This window comes from Aedes aegypti, chromosome 1 (genome assembly GCF_002204515.2).
Source record: "Aedes aegypti strain LVP_AGWG chromosome 1, AaegL5.0 Primary Assembly, whole genome shotgun sequence".
Classification (NCBI taxonomy): domain Eukaryota; kingdom Metazoa; phylum Arthropoda; class Insecta; order Diptera; family Culicidae; genus Aedes; species Aedes aegypti.
In genome coordinates, this window is record NC_035107.1 from 25,274,664 (window position 1) to 25,297,407 (window position 22,744).

The following is a 22,744-nucleotide window of genomic DNA, read 5'->3' on the forward strand; positions in this document are numbered from 1 at the left end:
CGTCCCGTCTCTTGCTGGTAACCTGCTGTCGGTGAGTAGAATCACAGATTTGGGGTTTCGGGTTCTGTTCGAGCAGAAAGAGTGCCGTATCCTGAAAGGAGAAAAATCAGTGCTAGTTGGACAACGTAAAGGAGGGTTGTACCACTTGAAGCAAGCTCCGGAGAAGGCGTTTCTAGCGAATCCGAAGCATTCCGATTCGTGTAAGCATCTGTGGCACCGGCGTCTCGGGCATCGCGATATGCAAGCTGTGGACAAGATAGTGCGGAACAATCTGGGTTACGGGTTGAAGCTTGATCCATGCGAAGTGCGGTCGGTTTGTGGTCCGTGTTGTGAGGGGAAAATGGTTCGTGAATCGTTCCCAAAAGTATCGGACAGTAAATCTTGCGCGGTGGGAGATCTTGTGCACACCGACTTGGGTGGTCCGATGGAAGAGGAAACGCCCAGTGGAAATCGGTTTTATATCGTGTTGGTAGACGATTACTCGCGTTACAGTGCAGTGTACCTGTTGCGGCGTAAATCGGACGCTGATGAACGCATTCGGGAATTTTGCAATCTGGTGAAGAATCAGTTTGGGCATTTTCCTAAGAAGATTCGATCCGACAGTGGTGGCGAATATATGAACGATTCGTTGCGGAAGTATTTCGCGGGTTGTGGTATTGTGCACGAAGTGACGGCGCCGTATTCTCCACAGCAGAACGGTGTCGCGGAACGGAAGAATCGTTATCTTGTCGAGATGCTTCGGTGTATGCTTGCGGAGTCGAAGTTGCCTAAAAGGTTTTGGGGCGAGGCGATTTGCACTGCAAACTATTTGCAGAATCGTCTGCCGTCGTCTGTCGTGACCAAGACACCGTACGAGCTCTGGCATGGGAAGAAGCCCTCGTATGGACATCTGCGGATCTTCGGTTCGGAAGCGTATGTGCATATTCCCAAGGAAAAGCGACGCAAGTTGGACCACAAGGCAGAAAAGATGGTGTTCGTGGGCTACGCTGAAGGTCGGAAAGCGTATCGTTTCTTGAACCCTGAAACGGATATGATTAAGATTAGTAGGGATGCCAAATTTCTGGAATTGTGTGACACAGAAGAAACTGTTCGGTGCCGGAATCAGGAAACAGGAGGAGTACTGGAAGTACCGCTGACGTGGCCATCTGAGGATGAGCGGCGGTGTAAGCCGGAACCGGCTGAAGTAGAGCAATTTGAAGATGCTCAGGAACTCAACGAGACGTTCAACGAAAGTGTTTCGGAAGGCGATGGATCATTCCATGGATTTTCTTCGGACGAAATAGCACGGCGTTCGAATCGAGCTACGAAAGGGGTTGCGCCGCGTCGCTTGATCGAGGAGATTTTCGCTGCGGAATCGCTGGATCCGGACGAGGTTGAACCGAAGACCTTGAAGGAAGCGGTGACCTGTGAAAAACAGGAATTGTGGAAAGCGGCGATGGTTGATGAGCTGAAATCCCACCAGCAAAACGGAACGTGGGAGCTCGTTGACTTACCTGTCGGACGGAAAACAGTTGGTTGCCGCTGGGTGTACAAGCTGAAGAGGAATGCATCCGGCGAGATTACCAAATACAAGGCACGTCTGGTGGCTCAGGGATACTCCCAGAAATACGGTGTCGATTACGACGAAGTTTTCGCACCGGTAACCAGCCACACTACTCTGCGGGTGCTGTTAGCCGTGGCAAGCAAGAGGAAAATGACGTTGAAACATTTTGATGTGAAAACGGCCTACTTGTACGGTGATTTGAACGAGGAAATCTTCATGAAGCAGCCTCCTGGATACGCAGTGAAGGGGCGGGAAAATATGGTGTGTCGCTTGAAAAAGAGCATCTATGGACTCAAACAGTCAGCGCGGTGCTGGAATCAGCGACTCCATAATGTTCTCGTGGAAATGGGTTTCGAACAAAGTGCGACCGATCCGTGTCTCTATACGAAAGTAGTAGACGGGAAGCGTGTTTACCTACTGGTATATGTGGACGATATTATGATTGGCTGTGAAGATGGGGCTCGAATTGACTCGGTGTACAAAGTGTTAAAGCGGTATTTCGAAGTGACGAATCTCGGAGAACCGAGTGACTTTCTTGGACTGAAGATTGAGAGAATCGACGGGAAATACAGTGTTTCGGTGGAAGGTTACATCGATCGTGTTGCGGATAGATTCGGTCTCCGTGATGCGAAGCGGGCTAAAACGCCAATGGACGAAGGTTTCACTAGTTCTGAGGACAAAAGTGCAAAACTGCCGGATGAGAACGAATATCGTAGTCTCGTCGGCGCGCTGCTCTACATTTCTGTCTGTACTAGGCCAGATGTAGCAGCTAGCGTAGCGATATTGGGCCGGAAAGTGTGTTCGCCGACTGAAGCGGATTGGGTGGCGGCAAAACGTGTTGTCCGTTACCTGAAGGCAACGAAAAAGTGGAAACTGGTGTACGGTGACGAAGGTGGAAAACTGATCGGCTATTCGGATGCTGATTGGGCCGGCGACGCAGGTACAAGAAAGTCCACAACAGGTTTTGTCTTCCACTATGCCGGTGGAGCTGTATCGTGGGTTAGTCGGAGGCAAAGTTGCGTCACTCTGTCTTCGATGGAGTCCGAATATGTGGCGCTGAGTGAAGCTAGTCAGGAGTTGATCTGGCTGCGGAAGCTGTTGGCAGATATGGGCGAGAAGCTTGAAGGTCCTGTCACGGTAATGGAGGACAATCAAAGCTGCATCCAATTCGTAAGCTCGGATCGCAGAAGTCGTCGGTCAAAGCACATTGAAGTGAAGCAGCATTTTGTGAGACAACTGTGTGAGGAAGGAACCATGAAGCTGCAGTACTGTCCAACGGAGGATATGGTGGCTGATGTACTCACTAAACCGGTGGGTGCAGTAAAGATGCAGAAGTTTGCAAGCATGATGGGTTTGTCATAGGCTGGCAATGCTCGTTGAGGAGGAGTGTTGATATAGACAACGAGCATGCCACTCTGCACCTCTTTAAGGTGACATCTTTATGTTGCGCCTCTCTCTGTTGTAGGTCTTTAGCAACAGCAGCATCATTGCGCATCACGCGCCAAAAGCAAAAGTGAAAGTGAATTCGTAGAGTTAACATCGTTGTTGAATAAAGTTCCGTTTATTTCGTAAATTAATTAAACTCGGCATTTCATTCCGCTGTAACCTCAACTCCAATATATCCCAGGTCTACGAGCAAATTTACTATCGGTCAAAAAGCTGACTGAAGCAGGCGTTAACGATTCCTTCAGAGCAACGGCAGCTAAGATGAACTTTGATGATGATTGGTGTATTGGTGTCCCATGCGAGGAAGTTTTTACGAATTGAACTTTTTTCTACCTTAGGCAGCAGCAAATTTGTGTAATACCGAAAACGCTAAAAACCGAAGTTTGAATCAACATACTATTGGAAGACAGGAGAGGGAGAAGTATGAATTTAACGATGGAGAGATTTTACTTTTTGATATTGGAGAAGCTGCGCAAGACGCTTCTTGCGGAACTCATTTAAAAACTGTGGCTAGAAAACGTATCGAATGGCAGTACATGTTTCCCGATCAACATTTTGAAATGCAACACAGAGTATACGAACTGACCGATTCAACTGCTGATTCTGCAAGATGTTGGAAAGTAGATTGCATACCTCGAGATGATCACAAAAAATTTGGCCGACCTTCTGAAGCAAATGAAAGCGGTAAATCAGAAATCAAAATCATTACATTCGAATAGCGTTTGGTAACACAGGTGAAGCGTCCTCTTGACATCAAATCATTGCAGTCAAATGCTAGGATCTGTCCGTCCCGTAAAATGAGAAAGCATAAAGGATTGTTGATTAATAGAGGGTGTTGGAGATTGAGTAATCAAGTCTCCAATATGCTATCTCAGTAACCCGAAGTATTAACAAGTGAAAACATATGTTCTTCAGTTGATCATTAGTTTAATCTGTAATTAACATCCGTCCTTCCTTACCTTACCAGTCAGGCAAAGACCTGAGTGGCCTTTGCTGTACGTAGGAGACGAATCCATTCAACGCGGTCCATGGCTGCCCGTCGCCAGCCACGCATTCTGCGAAGGGTCCGCAGATCGTCCTCAACTTGATCGACCCGTCTTGCTCGCTGCGCACCACGTCGTCTTGTGCCGATCGGATTTTTGACGTTGGATAACGTCCTTCGGCAACATATGGGGGTACAATTTCAAAAAACGAAAAATTAAGCATGTAACGAAAAATGGTCAGGTTTTGACCGCTAATAACTCAGCCATTTGTCGATAGATTTTCAATATTTATACATCAATCGATCGGAAATTTATCTACGCGTCGATTCAAATGGAGGACACTACTGATTATTGGCAACAAACTATTGAAAAAATCGTAAAATGTTGACCCCTTTCTTATCTAACCAATCACGTTCAAGCACATTTTTGGATTCCGCTTCCCACTATAAAAGCGCACCGGTCCTGCTTCTTCCCTCAGTTTTAATGACGAATGACCTTCGGGTTAAAGTCCCTCTCAAACAACAACAACATTCTTCCCTCAGTCTTCTTTTTGCGGTCGGACTGTTCACACGGTCGGGCGAATCATTTTCGCTTTGCGTTTGCTCCCGCCGTCACAGTTCAGTTTGTGTCGTCGGAAGAGGAAGACGCATTTGATTTGCGGCGGCGATGACGGCGAACTACTGCCGCTCGGAAAAGCGTCCAAGCCGTCGCCATCGCCGCCGCAAATTTATCCGCGCTTGCAGATTTCGACTTTGAATTCAGCATCGGTGGTCAAGAAGCAAGCCCGCTAGGAACGAAATACCACAGGCCCTCTGAGTTGCTGATCCGAGGAGCTGCTTCTAATTGAGCGTTGGACTTGTGAAATCGCTCAAGATTTTAAGAGTGAGCATCGTTTGCAGATTTCGACTTATGCCTGGTAATCAACAACCCGTTGCTCTTGTGCGCCATCCACGTCACGTCATTTAGATAGTTCGTCGTATAAGCAAATCGGCGCTTTTTAGGGCCATCAAATATGTTGAAAAGAGTTGAAAGAATAATATTTTCGACCTTATTACATCTTATATTTCTCAATCAATCTCACAGCTTCATACAAAATTTAATTTGTCATGAATAATTGATGGCACGCCAATTTGATACTGTATTCGCGGACGCTGCTGCAGTGCCGTCACAACATTTCACAACGATTGTAAAATAGAGTGGCATTTCCAACAGCTTCATAGACTTGCCATATTTTATGAGAACGTATGTAACAAATTTGCGACATATTCAGAATGCTTCTGAAAAGAAATTCTCATTGAACAATTATCATCATTTTGGCACCCATGGATCAGAAATTTTCCTTCATACAAAAGAAAACTATTGATTATCAATAGCTAACCATTGCATATTGGAAATCTTTCTACGAATCGACTCCAATAATTAAAACTATTGATTTTCATGAATAAACTTGAAAAATCGATAAATATCAAGGCATGTGTTATTTTCCATAGAAAAGCACATTTTTCTTGTGTATTCCTAGCACAGACATCATTGCTCGATATCTTAGCCACTTTCGTCATGCAAAGGAAAACGCCCCTTTCGATCTTCTTCTTACTCCTCTTTATTCTATCGTGTTCGAAGCCAACCAAGATTCAATGAGCCCCGCGCACATCAGTCAATCGTCGACCAGCAATTGGAGAAGGACTCCTATCGGAATAAATTTTACACATTCGTCGCTGCCGCTGCTTCTGCTCTTGTTTATTCCCAACCCAAGCTAAATGCTGCAGGTTCCGTGAAATCGCTCATTATGGCCATGGGCATCCAGCTACACCATCAAATTTGTGGAGAACTCGTCTAGAAACCTTGAAAATTGCCGTCGGAGGAGTGAGCAAACCAACGAAAACAACGAAGCACAAAATTACCGACTGCATTTTGATTTAATCGTCTTCGGTAATTTTTTGGTGTGTTTCTGTCTAACAATGGATTGACAACCCAGTTCGATCGACGGTGACTGGCCCCAACCGTCCTTTTCAGGACGACCATTTCATTTCGAAAGAGTTGTGAGAATTTTCCACCGTGAAGAGCGACATTACTGGTGATTGAATGTGATTGATTCAGATTTTGGTCAGTAATTTGCATGAAATCATTTATCACGGCTAAATAATGCTTCTCGAGAATCACAGTGTCAAGAAATAAAATTCCCATTGTGCGCGTGCGGTCAGGTAAATCGCGAACGGCACTTGAATGAAGAATCCATCACGGTTTGCCTCGCAATTAGTGATGATTGAATGATGCCGTTGTCGTCGTCGCATGCTAGAGCGATCAGTATCAACTTGGCGAACAAAGAGCCAAAACTTATCAGCAACAGCTTTGTTGACGTTTTGATTTGGTAAGAAATTGTCGATCGAATCAAAATACACACACAGAGAAGACTGCAAAAATGCCGCCCGACCCTACCGATGAGAACCTAGATACAACTTTGTTTGCCATTTATCTCCGTTGAAAGCTTATCATTCGAAATTACAATTGATAACTAATTATTATTTATTCAATTGTGGCCCTGTAAAGGGTTGCTGTTTAAAATTGTGCTTAAATGCAATTAAAGCGCCTTCGCCACGGATACGACGAGCCAGCTGGATGTTCGGCATGATGGTGACACGCTTGGCGTGGATCGCGTACAGGTTGGTATCCTCAAACAAACCGACCGATATATATATATATATATATATATATATATATATATATATATATGTATGCACAACCCATTAAATTTTCAGTTTAATCGGTTCACCTAAACTAGAGATTTGCTTCTATATATATATATGGTTATTTTCCCTATCTTTTGTCTCACTCTAACAATTATCATCATAACTTTGCAGAAGCAAATCTCTAGTTTAGGTGAACCGATTGAACTGAAAATTTAATGGGTTGTGCACTACATATATATAATGCTAGTGATACATTTTTCGCATCGATATATTGCGTGGTACTTGAGATCAAATTTTCAAATGGAAAGAGTGATTAAATCACCGTCCCGTGACCTTAATCAAGAAGTCCTGATCGATTTCATCGCCAGCAACAACGATTGCTGTGGCGCACAAGATTCGAAAACTGTGCACCTGTTATGATGTGGAGCTGGGCTTGTCAGATGATTATGGTAATATTTGCGCTGCCGAGATCACTATAATGAATTGTCGGCCACTACTGGTTTGCCTCTACATTTCTCCGGATACCACAATGAAGCAGAAGAAGTTCTTTATGGCGCGGAACTTCTTGGAGTATCAAAAGGAGACCATGCCAATCATCGTGACAGGTAACTTCAACATCGATTTGAGCAAAGAGGAGTATACAGAGTTAGCGGACTTCATGGACAAGAGCCTCAACCTCAAACTGGCTTCGGAATCCACTAAAGCAACCAATCTTAGTGGATCATGAACGGACCTAACGTTCAACCGGTATATTTGTTTGGAGAGCAAAAGTTACCGCTCATGCTTCATCTTACATCGACCGGTTCTATCGGTGTTGAAGTGTTAACCGAACCAACCAAATAATAACACTCAATGTCCATAATAGATCAGAATTGACATGCAACAAATAATTTGAAAATTGATTAGATTTTTTGTCAGTACCTAGAAATCTTCCATACGTTCGTGACGGTCCTAAATCAGGAAAAATAGAAGAAGCTAACGTTATCCAACATCAACTTGGCGGTCGTATCTCGGAAACAACCTCTTACTTTTTTCAAGAACCATTTTCACCGGGTTGTTGTCCGACATTCTGGTGACATGCCCGGCCCACCGTAGCCTCCCAAATTTTTGCGAGGTGGACGATGGTTGGTTTTTCCAGCAGCTGGTGCAATTCATGGTTCATTCGCCTTCTCCACGTTTCGTCTTCCATCTGCACTCCGCCGTAGATGGTCCGCAACACCTTCCGTTTGAAAACACCAAGGGCGCGCTGATCCTCTGCATGTAGGGTCCATGTTTCATGCCCATAGATGAGTACCGGTCTAATCAGCGTGTTGTAGATGGTCAACTTCGTGCGATGGCGAACTTTGCTTGATCAGAGCGTTCTGCGGAGTCCAAAGTAGGCACGATTTCCAGCAACGATGCGTCTCTGGATTTCTCTGCTGGTGTCGTTGTCGGCGGTCACCAGTGAGCCCAAGTACACGAATTCTTCGACAACCTCGATTTCAACACCATCAATATGAACTCGAGGTGGGGGGCGTGCCGTGTATTCTCTTGAGCCGCTCGCTATCATGTACTTCGTCTTCGACACATTGATGTTCAGTCCGATTCGCCTAGCTTCAGCCCTTAGTCGGATGTACGTATCCGCCATCGTCTCAAAGTTGCGTGCAACAATATCAATGTCGTCGGTGAAACCAAGTAACTGAACGGACTTGCTGAAGATCGTGCAACTCGTGTCTATCCCCGCTCTTCTTATCACACCCTCTAACGCAATGTTGAACAGTAAATACGAAAAGCCATCACCTTGCCGTAACCCTCTGCGAGATTCGAAGGGACGAGTGTCCCTGATACTCGGACTACGCACATCACTCACTCGATCGTCGCCTTGATCAATAGTTTGTCCGGGAAACCGTGCATAATCTGCTATAGCTGTTCCCTATCGATTGTTACAATGGCCGATTTAAAATCGATGAATAAATGATGTGTGGGTACATTGTATTCGCGACATTTCTGCAACACCTGGCGGATGGCGAATATTTGGTCCGTTGTTGCTCGTTCGCCCATAAATCCTGCCTGCTGTTGCCCAACGAATTCTCTAGCAAGTGGTGATAGACGGCGGCATAGACTTTGGGAGAGTACCTAGTAGGCGTCGCTGAAAATTGTGATCGCACGATAATTGGTGCAATCCAACTTGTCGCCCTTTTTGTAGATGGGACACACGACACCTTCCATCCACTCCTCAGGCAATACTTCCTCCTCCCAAATCTTGGAAATAACCCAGTGCAGCGCTCTTGCCAGTGCATCACCACCGTTTTTTAGCAACTCGCTCGGTAGTTGGTCCCCTTCAGCGGCTTTGTTGTTTTTCAACCGTCTAATGTCCCGAGGAGGAACAAATAACTCCCCAATAACTTATGCATACCATTTTTTGGTATCATACCAAAATTAGGTATTGTTCAGTTGTCAATACCTCAATTTGGTATTATAATGGTATTGAAAAAAATCTTTAAAACAATTAAAAATACTTCATTGAGGTATTAAACAGCTATTGAGGTCTGCTAGAGGTATTGAACTACAATTGAAAAATTTCATTTTTATATGAAAATCCATTAAGTATTATTGAGGTATTACAATACCTGATCTAGTTATCAGTTTGGTGTTCGTAGAATATGCTTGAGATATTATTTGAGGTATTTTACCTCTTATGCAGGGCTAATTCATACCTCATTCAGGTATGTAGTATTGGAAATTATCTGGTATGGAATACCTCAATTTGGTATTCAGTAGTTATTTTCTTCTGCTCGGGGTCCGTTTCTACCTCTTGGAGATCTGGAGGCGGAAGTTTTTCATCGTCCGCGCGTGCTCCCAAAGTTATATCCGTGCCACCTTCACTACTGGCCACCAAGATGCTCTTCGTAGTGCTGCCGCTACCTTTCGAGCACCCCACGTTCGTTCGTGAGAAGATTTCCGTCACAGTCTTTGCACATGTCGGCTTGTGGCACAAAGCCTTTGCGCGAACGGTTAAGCTTCTCGTAGAAATTCCGTAGAAGAGGAAGACGCATTTGATTTGCGGCGGCGATGACGGCGAACTACTGCCGCTCGGAAAAGCGTCCAAGCCGTCGCCATCGCCGCCGCAAATTTATCCGCGCTTGCAGATTTCGACTTTGAATTCAGCATCGGTGGTCAAGAAGCAAGCCCGCTAGGAACGAAATACCACAGGCCCTCTGAGTTGCTGATCCGAGGAGCTGCTTCTAATTGAGCGTTGGACTTGTGAAATCGCTCAAGATTTTAAGAGTGAGCATCGTTTGCAGATTTCGACTTATGCCTGGTAATCAACAACCCGTTGCTCTTGTGCGCCATCCACGTCACGTCATTTAGATAGTTCGTCGTATAAGCAAATCGGCGCTTTTTAGGGCCATCAAATATGTTGAAAAGAGTTGAAAGAATAATATTTTCGACCTTATTACATCTTATATTTCTCAATCAATCTCACAGCTTCATACAAAATTTAATTTGTCATGAATAATTGATGGCACGCCAATTTGATACTGTATTCGCGGACGCTGCTGCAGTGCCGTCACAACATTTCACAACGATTGTAAAATAGAGTGGCATTTCCAACAGCTTCATAGACTTGCCATATTTTATGAGAACGTATGTAACAAATTTGCGACATATTCAGAATGCTTCTGAAAAGAAATTCTCATTGAACAATTATCATCATTTTGGCACCCATGGATCAGAAATTTTCCTTCATACAAAAGAAAACTATTGATTATCAATAGCTAACCATTGCATATTGGAAATCTTTCTACGAATCGACTCCAATAATTAAAACTATTGATTTTCATGAATAAACTTGAAAAATCGATAAATATCAAGGCATGTGTTATTTTCCATAGAAAAGCACATTTTTCTTGTGTATTCCTAGCACAGACATCATTGCTCGATATCTTAGCCACTTTCGTCATGCAAAGGAAAACGCCCCTTTCGATCTTCTTCTTACTCCTCTTTATTCTATCGTGTTCGAAGCCAACCAAGATTCAATGAGCCCCGCGCACATCAGTCAATCGTCGACCAGCAATTGGAGAAGGACTCCTATCGGAATAAATTTTACACATTCGTCGCTGCCGCTGCTTCTGCTCTTGTTTATTCCCAACCCAAGCTAAATGCTGCAGGTTCCGTGAAATCGCTCATTATGGCCATGGGCATCCAGCTACACCATCAAATTTGTGGAGAACTCGTCTAGAAACCTTGAAAATTGCCGTCGGAGGAGTGAGCAAACCAACGAAAACAACGAAGCACAAAATTACCGACTGCATTTTGATTTAATCGTCTTCGGTAATTTTTTGGTGTGTTTCTGTCTAACAATGGATTGACAACCCAGTTCGATCGACGGTGACTGGCCCCAACCGTCCTTTTCAGGACGACCATTTCATTTCGAAAGAGTTGTGAGAATTTTCCACCGTGAAGAGCGACATTACTGGTGATTGAATGTGATTGATTCAGATTTTGGTCAGTAATTTGCATGAAATCATTTATCACGGCTAAATAATGCTTCTCGAGAATCACAGTGTCAAGAAATAAAATTCCCATTGTGCGCGTGCGGTCAGGTAAATCGCGAACGGCACTTGAATGAAGAATCCATCACGGTTTGCCTCGCAATTAGTGATGATTGAATGATGCCGTTGTCGTCGTCGCATGCTAGAGCGATCAGTATCAACTTGGCGAACAAAGAGCCAAAACTTATCAGCAACAGCTTTGTTGACGTTTTGATTTGGTAAGAAATTGTCGATCGAATCAAAATACACACACAGAGAAGACTGCAAAAATGCCGCCCGACCCTACCGATGAGAACCTAGATACAACTTTGTTTGCCATTTATCTCCGTTGAAAGCTTATCATTCGAAATTACAATTGATAACTAATTATTATTTATTCAATTGTGGCCCTGTAAAGGGTTGCTGTTTAAAATTGTGCTTAAATGCAATTAAAGCGCCTTCGCCACGGATACGACGAGCCAGCTGGATGTTCGGCATGATGGTGACACGCTTGGCGTGGATCGCGTACAGGTTGGTATCCTCAAACAAACCGACCGATATATATATATATATATATATATATATATATATATATATATATATGTATGCACAACCCATTAAATTTTCAGTTTAATCGGTTCACCTAAACTAGAGATTTGCTTCTATATATATATATGGTTATTTTCCCTATCTTTTGTCTCACTCTAACAATTATCATCATAACTTTGCAGAAGCAAATCTCTAGTTTAGGTGAACCGATTGAACTGAAAATTTAATGGGTTGTGCACTACATATATATAATGCTAGTGATACATTTTTCGCATCGATATATTGCGTGGTACTTGAGATCAAATTTTCAAATGGAAAGAGTGATTAAATCACCGTCCCGTGACCTTAATCAAGAAGTCCTGATCGATTTCATCGCCAGCAACAACGATTGCTGTGGCGCACAAGATTCGAAAACTGTGCACCTGTTATGATGTGGAGCTGGGCTTGTCAGATGATTATGGTAATATTTGCGCTGCCGAGATCACTATAATGAATTGTCGGCCACTACTGGTTTGCCTCTACATTTCTCCGGATACCACAATGAAGCAGAAGAAGTTCTTTATGGCGCGGAACTTCTTGGAGTATCAAAAGGAGACCATGCCAATCATCGTGACAGGTAACTTCAACATCGATTTGAGCAAAGAGGAGTATACAGAGTTAGCGGACTTCATGGACAAGAGCCTCAACCTCAAACTGGCTTCGGAATCCACTAAAGCAACCAATCTTAGTGGATCATGAACGGACCTAACGTTCAACCGGTATATTTGTTTGGAGAGCAAAAGTTACCGCTCATGCTTCATCTTACATCGACCGGTTCTATCGGTGTTGAAGTGTTAACCGAACCAACCAAATAATAACACTCAATGTCCATAATAGATCAGAATTGACATGCAACAAATAATTTGAAAATTGATTAGATTTTTTGTCAGTACCTAGAAATCTTCCATACGTTCGTGACGGTCCTAAATCAGGAAAAATAGAAGAAGCTAACGTTATCCAACATCAACTTGGCGGTCGTATCTCGGAAACAACCTCTTACTTTTTTCAAGAACCATTTTCACCGGGTTGTTGTCCGACATTCTGGTGACATGCCCGGCCCACCGTAGCCTCCCAAATTTTTGCGAGGTGGACGATGGTTGGTTTTTCCAGCAGCTGGTGCAATTCATGGTTCATTCGCCTTCTCCACGTTTCGTCTTCCATCTGCACTCCGCCGTAGATGGTCCGCAACACCTTCCGTTTGAAAACACCAAGGGCGCGCTGATCCTCTGCATGTAGGGTCCATGTTTCATGCCCATAGATGAGTACCGGTCTAATCAGCGTGTTGTAGATGGTCAACTTCGTGCGATGGCGAACTTTGCTTGATCAGAGCGTTCTGCGGAGTCCAAAGTAGGCACGATTTCCAGCAACGATGCGTCTCTGGATTTCTCTGCTGGTGTCGTTGTCGGCGGTCACCAGTGAGCCCAAGTACACGAATTCTTCGACAACCTCGATTTCAACACCATCAATATGAACTCGAGGTGGGGGGCGTGCCGTGTATTCTCTTGAGCCGCTCGCTATCATGTACTTCGTCTTCGACACATTGATGTTCAGTCCGATTCGCCTAGCTTCAGCCCTTAGTCGGATGTACGTATCCGCCATCGTCTCAAAGTTGCGTGCAACAATATCAATGTCGTCGGTGAAACCAAGTAACTGAACGGACTTGCTGAAGATCGTGCAACTCGTGTCTATCCCCGCTCTTCTTATCACACCCTCTAACGCAATGTTGAACAGTAAATACGAAAAGCCATCACCTTGCCGTAACCCTCTGCGAGATTCGAAGGGACGAGTGTCCCTGATACTCGGACTACGCACATCACTCACTCGATCGTCGCCTTGATCAATAGTTTGTCCGGGAAACCGTGCATAATCTGCTATAGCTGTTCCCTATCGATTGTTACAATGGCCGATTTAAAATCGATGAATAAATGATGTGTGGGTACATTGTATTCGCGACATTTCTGCAACACCTGGCGGATGGCGAATATTTGGTCCGTTGTTGCTCGTTCGCCCATAAATCCTGCCTGCTGTTGCCCAACGAATTCTCTAGCAAGTGGTGATAGACGGCGGCATAGACTTTGGGAGAGTACCTAGTAGGCGTCGCTGAAAATTGTGATCGCACGATAATTGGTGCAATCCAACTTGTCGCCCTTTTTGTAGATGGGACACACGACACCTTCCATCCACTCCTCAGGCAATACTTCCTCCTCCCAAATCTTGGAAATAACCCAGTGCAGCGCTCTTGCCAGTGCATCACCACCGTTTTTTAGCAACTCGCTCGGTAGTTGGTCCCCTTCAGCGGCTTTGTTGTTTTTCAACCGTCTAATGTCCCGAGGAGGAACAAATAACTCCCCAATAACTTATGCATACCATTTTTTGGTATCATACCAAAATTAGGTATTGTTCAGTTGTCAATACCTCAATTTGGTATTATAATGGTATTGAAAAAAATCTTTAAAACAATTAAAAATACTTCATTGAGGTATTAAACAGCTATTGAGGTCTGCTAGAGGTATTGAACTACAATTGAAAAATTTCATTTTTATATGAAAATCCATTAAGTATTATTGAGGTATTACAATACCTGATCTAGTTATCAGTTTGGTGTTCGTAGAATATGCTTGAGATATTATTTGAGGTATTTTACCTCTTATGCAGGGCTAATTCATACCTCATTCAGGTATGTAGTATTGGAAATTATCTGGTATGGAATACCTCAATTTGGTATTCAGTAGTTATTTTCTTCTGCTCGGGGTCCGTTTCTACCTCTTGGAGATCTGGAGGCGGAAGTTTTTCATCGTCCGCGCGTGCTCCCAAAGTTATATCCGTGCCACCTTCACTACTGGCCACCAAGATGCTCTTCGTAGTGCTGCCGCTACCTTTCGAGCACCCCACGTTCGTTCGTGAGAAGATTTCCGTCACAGTCTTTGCACATGTCGGCTTGTGGCACAAAGCCTTTGCGCGAACGGTTAAGCTTCTCGTAGAAATTCCGTGTGTCTTTAGTGCGGAACAGCTCTTCCATCGCTTCGCGATCTCGTTCTTCTTGATGGCGCTTCTTTCTCCGAAAGATCGAGTTTTGAATGTTCCGTGCCTTTTTATACAGTGCCTCGTTCCCTCTCGTGCGGTGTTGCAGCATTCTCGCCCATGCTACATTCTTCTCATTCTCTAACTGCTCGCATTCGCCGTCGTACTAGTCGTTTATCTGATTCGGGGCCGCTGGACCTAGTGCTGCTGTTGCGGTGCTACCTATGGCGGATCTTATGTGCATCCAGCCATCTTCCAGAGTGGCTGCGCCAAGCTGCTCTTCCGTTAGTAGGACCACTTCTAACTGCTGCGCGTATTCTTGGGCTACTTCTGAGTCCCGTAGCCGCTCGTTGTTAAACCGCGGCGTTCGGCTTCGACGCGAGTTGGTCACCGTCGAAAGTTTCTAGCGCATACATACAGCAACTAGGTAGTGATCCGAATCTATCTTCGCACTGCGGTATGTGCGAACATTGGTGATGTCAGAAAATAATTTTCCGTCGATTAGAACGTGATCGATTTGGTTCTCGATTAGATTATCGGGTGATCTCCAGGTGGCCTTATAGATATCTTTGCGTTGGAAGAAGGTGCTTTGGACTACCATACCACGAGAGGCTGCAAAGTTGACGCATCGTTGGCCGTTGTCGTTAGATATGGCGTGCAGGCTGTTCCGCCCGATCACTGGTTTGTACATTTCCTCTCGTCCTACCTGTGCGTTCATGTCGCGCGGCGAGCATTCGTCATATAATTGCTCTAGCTGCGCGAAAAAACATCTCCTTCTCGTCGTCGGGTCTCCCTTCTTGTGGGCAGTGTACGTTGATGATGCTGTAGTTGAAGAAACGGCCGTTTATCCTTATCTTGCACATCCTTGCGTTGATCGGCTGCCATCCGAAACGCGTTGTCGCATCTTGCCCAACACTATCAAGCCAATTCCTAGCTCATTTGTGGTGCCACAGCTTTGGTAGAAGGTAGCCGCTCGATGCCCGCTTTTCCACACCTTCTGTCCAGTCCAACAAAGTTCCTGCAGCACTACGATATCGAAGCTACGGGGATGTAGTTCGTCATAGATTATCCTGTCGCAGCCTGCGAAACTAAGTGACTTGCAGTTCCATGTTCCAAGTTTCCAATCGTAATCCTTATTTCGTCGCGTGGGTCTTTGCCGATTGTTTCAATTGTATTATCTCCTATGTTAATCACAATATTTTTTTTTACGGGTGGCTTATTGGGCCTACGCCAACACTCCTGTCTCGCCGGAGCGCCATCGTGCCAGCTCTGTTTAACTAGGGCGATCGCACTGATTGGGCTACCACCTTGGATTTAGCTGTGCGCGATTCTACATTTCTTGCTCAGCCACTGGATACCAGAACAGACTCTGTTTGAGCCGCACCTCCTGGTGAAAAGACGCTCGAGACGTACCTCCTCAGTCCTCATTCTAGCTGATGTCAGAAGGACAACAGTGCCCAGGCTGCACTACCAGCTAAGTACGCAACCATTAGCTGGCGGTCTTTGTCATCGTTTGACCCGTGGAAGCGTGAGGTAAGAACTTGTGAGGACAAGAGCTTTCTTAAACGCTCCTTCATAGTTGTCGGCTCACCGTTTTGCAGCCCAACCTCCGTCCTGCGAAGATCAAATATAATTTGTTTGTTAGTTTAACCACTGCCTTCCAATTCTCTCGAGAAGACGTAAATGCAATCGCCGAAGATCGGCAAATGTCCAACGACTAGGTTGTAGAAGCTGCGAAACGCCTGAAACACCGAATATGGCGCAGAAAGCTGCTATCCTGACACATCCGAAAATGTACAGAACTATCTTTACGAAGGTATTTAACTTTCCAGAACAGTGTAATATCCAGAAGCTGCTAAACTGCCGTTATACGCATAACTGTCCCATGTTACTTTTTGTGCATTTTAACTTTTTGTCATCAAACACTTTATTTTTACGTATAGTTTTAGATAACACTTACTAAAAATTTACTTTATTCGGCAACTCAATGAAAAGCAAGCCAAGTCTATTTGTCCCATTGTTGAATTTCCACGCATAACTGTCCCACTACTGTATTTCTACGCATAATTGTCACGATACAATAAATACAATACGCTGCGCTGATCTCGAACAAAATATTCAGTAGACAGTTCTGAATTAGCTGATGTTTGGGAAAATCGTTTTAAAATATCTTCTTACGTTGGATTTACGCCCCATGCGGAACACAACCTGTTTTATGTGTTAGTATTATCGGGATGCATTGCATCATTCATGCCAGCCTGACGTCAAATTTGATTGAAATTTTCAATATCAAAATATTATTTCCTAACAGTTTTTCAATGAATTTCAGTTAAACTTGCAGGGTTGATCACAAAATTCTTCTAGTTTTTGGAACCACTTTGATCGATTAGAAATTTACCGTAATTTTGGATTCATCACGGGGAGTACTTAAATAATCCCACTTGAAGAATCAGTAATCACTTTAATTTCGAGTCCATGGCTGGCGACAAATCAACTTTATGATTTAGCAAACCAAATCTAAATAAAAATAGTTTGACCGTTTTTGGATGACTTGGCCACAAGCTGGATGTTCCGAATACCGGTTCACTGATGGAATTGGCCATTATTTTGGCGAATCTGAAACCGGCTCGCGACATATTAATTTTCATGAAATTGCGAATCAAGTCATAAGGCGGTTCAAATGTATTTGAATGACTTGACCAGTGGGTTTTTCTGGATAATTAGTTCTTCGGTGCAAATAGAAAATATGTTGGTGGTTCTAAAACTTAATTTAAGATGTATCAAATATCATGATTTTGCAAATCAAGTCCAAAGAAATGTCAAATTGTTTGAAGATTTGTGTCGTGAATTTTGAGTTAAATATTTACTTCGCAGAATAACCTTGAATTCGCAGACGAGTTTCTGTCAAGCCTGCAGCTGGAAGAGTCGATATAGGAATTTATTACATCTTATAAACTCTCTAACTTACTCATCCACTCTTTCTTTCCCTAACTCATTCATTTTCTTATTATCACACCTACAGAAAGCTTTGCTTTCTATCCCAAACTATAAAATCGTATTTCTTCACTTCCCCACACGTGGCTCCGTTTGGCACATGTCCCTTGAGCCTTCATTAGGTGCCTTAACATAGATTTGAGGATATACGTCCTCTACATTAGGTTCAATCTTTATGTAAGAACGGTTATCTACAACAGTATACTTAGCACATAATTGGTCACTACTATCAGTGGGACTGTCATGCGTAGAAATTCACCAAAAACCCCGTATTTCTAGGCATAACAGTCCCACTTTGAATTTCGTAGGTAAAGTTACTTTATTCCCATAATACAAACTCTTGACTTTAATGAACACGCTACTCTTTATACTATTGTAAAGATTTTAATTTAATTTACCACACACCTGGTCAATACGAGGCCTAAATGTGTTAAAATCTTTAAACGCGTTTTTCTCGATTGCATATTTTGGAACATGGGACAATTATGCGTATAACGGCAGTAAAGGTACTGCTGCTAAAACCATGGAAGCCGCTGGGATAACCAACTTTGTTAGGGCTCATATGCTTGATGGATACGCTTGAAAAACTCTTGGGAAGAATCATTCATAACCGTTAGTGTGAGAAGGTCGATTGATGAGTTGCAGTTTCGCAGTCCAAAAGCAGTCCAAAATGCAATTCGACGATGAATGCAGTTCATACAGTGCTCGAGAGAACTGCGAAGGGTAACCCATACTAAGTCAGTAGGCGGGTCCAAACAAGAAGAACTGAGATCGATAGAAAAAAAGCGAAATACGGTTTTTAGAGAAGCTACAGCCGCATTTAAATGAGAGATCAGTCTTAGTAAAATAGAAAGCAACAAAGAGCTGCGCTGAGATGAAGACGTCAATCCTGCGTACCGAGGCGTTAGGGCTTGATACCCTCAAAGCCTTTCGACGCCTGCCAGATGCCATTAACATCGTACAATGTAAACGCAGCAGCAATCACCGAAGACCGGTATGTGTCTAACAACGAGCTTGTATAAAAGGCGAAATACCTGAAAGCAAAGAAAGCACGAGAATGAACACCAAATGGAGTGCAAAGGGCTGCCAGAAATGTTCATGAATGTGCTTCAGTAGTGTAACTTTCCAGAGATATGGTAGATCCAGAAGCTGATTCTGGTGCCAGAGCCAGGGAAGACACTGGTAAATCTAGAAATGTTTAGGCCCATATGCCTGATGGATACACTGGAAAAACTCCTAGAAAGAATCATGCTTAACATATAGAGCAGAGTCTTGGCATATAAGATGAATGGAGGGCAGAAGTCAATGCGAGTAACATCGGGCATCCCCATGAATCAATTCTCGGTAAAACTCTATGGAATGGGATGTTTGGTAATGAGCTAGACGCTAATGATGTGAAGATATGTGTGTCTCAAATAGACGCAATCGAGAGCTTGATGAGTAGAGTCAAACTGCAGATTATCTACCACAAAACAGAGGGGATCAACACTGTTAAAGGCATGCGATTGCATCGATGAGTGGGAGTGATGATCGATGATAAGCTGAACTTTAAAAGCCACGTTGACTACGCATGTGAAAAAAAAATATGCGTTATCGTCGGTGTGATCCCAATTTGCATCACTCTGGCGGAAGGTATCGAGTGCTACCTGCGAAAAGACACCAGAATCGTGCGAAAGACGGTCAAAATCGGATTAACTGTGAAGCAGAATTGCTCAATATCCGTCATATCAGCTGATAGCTGATGTCCTAAAACTATCAACATCAGCTGCGATCTATCAATACACGGTAAAAAATAAGCACGATGCTATCAATAGTTCTGCACTTGGATTTGCACTACTGTTAAATCTTGACAATATCAAGGCACTTGAATTCAACGTTGTATGTTTTGATTTGAAATAAAAAAGGAACAAAATAAACGTTTCCGCCTGACCCAGATTTGAACCTTCAATCTTCGGAGTGCAAGTCTTGTGTCTTACCTCGACACCAACTCGCATCTGTTTAAAGGGGTTGAATTGATCTCAATTACCTTCTACAACGAGCTGTCAATGATTGCTTTCATACAAAAGACTTGATGTTCAAAATCAACGACTTTTCACTTCAGAGTCTAGTGCTAGAAAGTGCTTAACGCGACAAATCTCATAAACACTAGACATCACACTGACACCGGTTAAACTTTGAGATTATCGGTTCAACTGCTATTTTATGCTTAGATCGTTGGGCTATTCTGGTAACAGTGGAAGTTGTCTACTTACTTTGAAAATATTATTTGAAAACCAGTTGGTTAGGTTCACGATCAAGTGATCCTTATATAACCAACAGCTTCACGAGGCTCTAGCGATGCAAAAGAACTTTCGTTTCTAGTTTCAATTCAATTCTCTTCAAGATGTAAACAATGGTGTACAATCATTACTTCATGAACATAGTCCAATTCACTCGCTGGTGTAATATGATTTCGCTGTGCTGAAAAGGCAGAGAAAATAGTTGAATCAATAAAGAGAAACACTCACGTCTAATGTCTATTATTTTTATCTCTTTCAGCTACAGTCGCGACTTGGAGGACTTTGAAGTGATATCCTAAGAAACAATGAGAGTTTTTCCATCAAAACGCATTCGTCTATCCCCAGATCGGTGGCATGTGACCGCCTACAATACAAACTATACAGCATGACAAAACCTAAATACAAAACTAACAAATACAAATCGATCCAAAAGGAAAAATAGGAAAAAAAAACTTTGTTGGATAGCCAACGAGGCTGCTAGGAATGTAGAGAGAACTAGAGAGATGGAGAGCTTTCCCGCGCGAGCTTACAGGCTCTGCTATTACGATGTTGGTATTATTAGATTCCTACGAGCGATAGAACAGATAAGGTGTTTTAATATAAAGCAGAAAGTATTTATAGTCACGCCCGCTTCAATAGTGCTGAGCCTTAGATCGTGTTAGTATCAGAGTAAGTTGCCTTCTCTCCTATCCACGCAATCCTTTTTTTCCGCACAAACCAACCCACACCAAAGCTGAATCTCTCCCTTTCGAATTGCAAAAAAGAACATGTAGGTAGTTAGAGTGTTTGCACCCTCCCTTTTCCTCTTTGCCTGCAGAGTTTGTGTACGCAAAAAAATACGCTTGAACGTTTGAAGCTTCGGCTTCGAAAGCAAACTTACTATTATAATCCTTATATGCATAACGATGTCACTTGATCGATTTACTTACCGAACGAAGAATGAGATTGAACGAATGTGCGAATTGACTGTCAAACAAAAACCATTATGTCTAGTCTTCTTTAATTTGTGATAGAGATTCCAGTGTTTTTAAGTTATTGAACTTGATTTTTGATACCTTTGTGTTTTTGGATTATGTTAACTCGTAGTTTATGTTATCTGAAACAACCCCGTTATACGCTTCTTGAAATAATATATCATGGTTCAATATTGGTAGCTTCAGTTGCAAAACGTGTTGTAACCGCTCATCATTAACAAATTTTAACCCTTAGTTGTATGTATAATGTGCGTTTGTGACTCTGTCAACGTGTACCGATTCAAAGACAAAGGAAAACCAAAAAATGCGACAAAAATAGAGTATATATCGTAATGATTTTAGTGATTGGACCGATTATGTTCTTCAACGTAGAGAATATCACAGTCATTTTACCGCAATGAAAACGGCAATTTCATTTCAATTTGTCCATTTAATAGAATTGCAAAGTATATGCAATGTCTAGATTTTCGCTAGTTATTAAAATTTCCTAATCCTAATAGGACCCTAAAGCACACTGTGAACGGTTTATCGAGTTTGTCAAGTGTTTCGAAAATCATTCGGGAATCTTTCCAAAATCCTTCGGAAGTTCTTCCAGAATTCTTCTGGAATCTTTCAAGTATCCTTCCGGAATCCTCTCTAACAGTTGAACACAGAGCTATTGAGCACGATCATGCGTGGGTTTATTCTACGAGTGGAGTGAAGTTAGAATTGTCAGTCTCGTATAGCGAGGTGACAATTCTCAATTCGAGTGAAGTGACTCTTTCTATGGTTTACACGGCGAGCCACCTCACTCGAATCGAGAACTGTCACCTCGTTATACGAGACCGACAATTCTCACCTTACGTCACTTGTAGAATAAACCCAAATCTTTCGAAACACTGTCAATATATGTCGAATCTTTCTGTGATTATTGTAGTGATTTCCCTTATCTCCACAGATTCGTCCAGCGATTAATCCAAACGTCCTTCCAGGAAATGCTTCAAGGAACACACGACACGATTTTCTCTAAACATTCATTCGAAAATTCCTACAGAAATACCTGTAGCGATTTACTCCAAGAATTCTTTTAGTGATTCTTCCCAGAATTTATCCAAGGATTCATCAAGGAGTTCCTCCAGGGATTCCACCAAGAATTCCTCCAAGGATTTCATAAGGAAGACTTCAGGATTTCCACAAGAAATACTGCAAAAGAATTCACCAAAACTTTCTCCACGGGATTCCACAAGGATTTTTTTAGAGATTTCACTTTCAATTCATTTAAAGGTTATTATCTGGGGATTCTTCTAGAAAATCTTCAATAAATTCCTCCAGTATTTCCTTCAAAGATTCCTTCTGGTATCCCTGAAGGGATCCTACGAGGCATTCGTCCTGGGATTTCTTCAGGAACTCTTTCCAGTATTTCTTAGAGTAATTTTCAGATGAATCCACCAAGAATTACCTTAGAGAATCCTTTAGGAACTCCTTCAGAAATTGCTTTTTAGCAACTTTCTGATGGAATACCTAGAGAAGAGAAAGGAAAAATTTGTACTTTCATTTCTTCTGGAAATCCTGGTAGATTCTCTCGTGGAAATATTGATGGTTTTTCAGAAAATCTTGTGGATTGTAGTTTTTTTTAGGTAATTCCCTGGAGGGTTATCAGAAATTACCCCAACTAAATTCTAAGAAGGAAAATCCTAGTAAAACTTTGAAAAAATTTTCTTAGTAAAACTACTGGC

At 42.9% G+C, this 22,744-nt stretch overlaps 1 protein-coding gene across 1 annotated transcript in view; it reads left to right on the forward strand.

Annotated features, from left to right (window-relative positions):
* The window catches only part of LOC5580071 (kinesin-associated protein 3), a 42,743-nt gene extending 21,369 nt beyond the window's left edge, over window positions 1–21,374 (forward strand). Inside the window, exon 9 of the mRNA XM_001654762.2 lies at window positions 20,315–21,374. Within this exon, the coding sequence (XP_001654812.1) occupies window positions 20,315–20,354 (40 nt within the window). The 3' untranslated portion in view covers window positions 20,355–21,374. The remainder of the gene's footprint in view (window positions 1–20,314) is intronic.
* The last annotated feature ends 1,370 nt before the right edge of the window (window positions 21,375–22,744 follow it).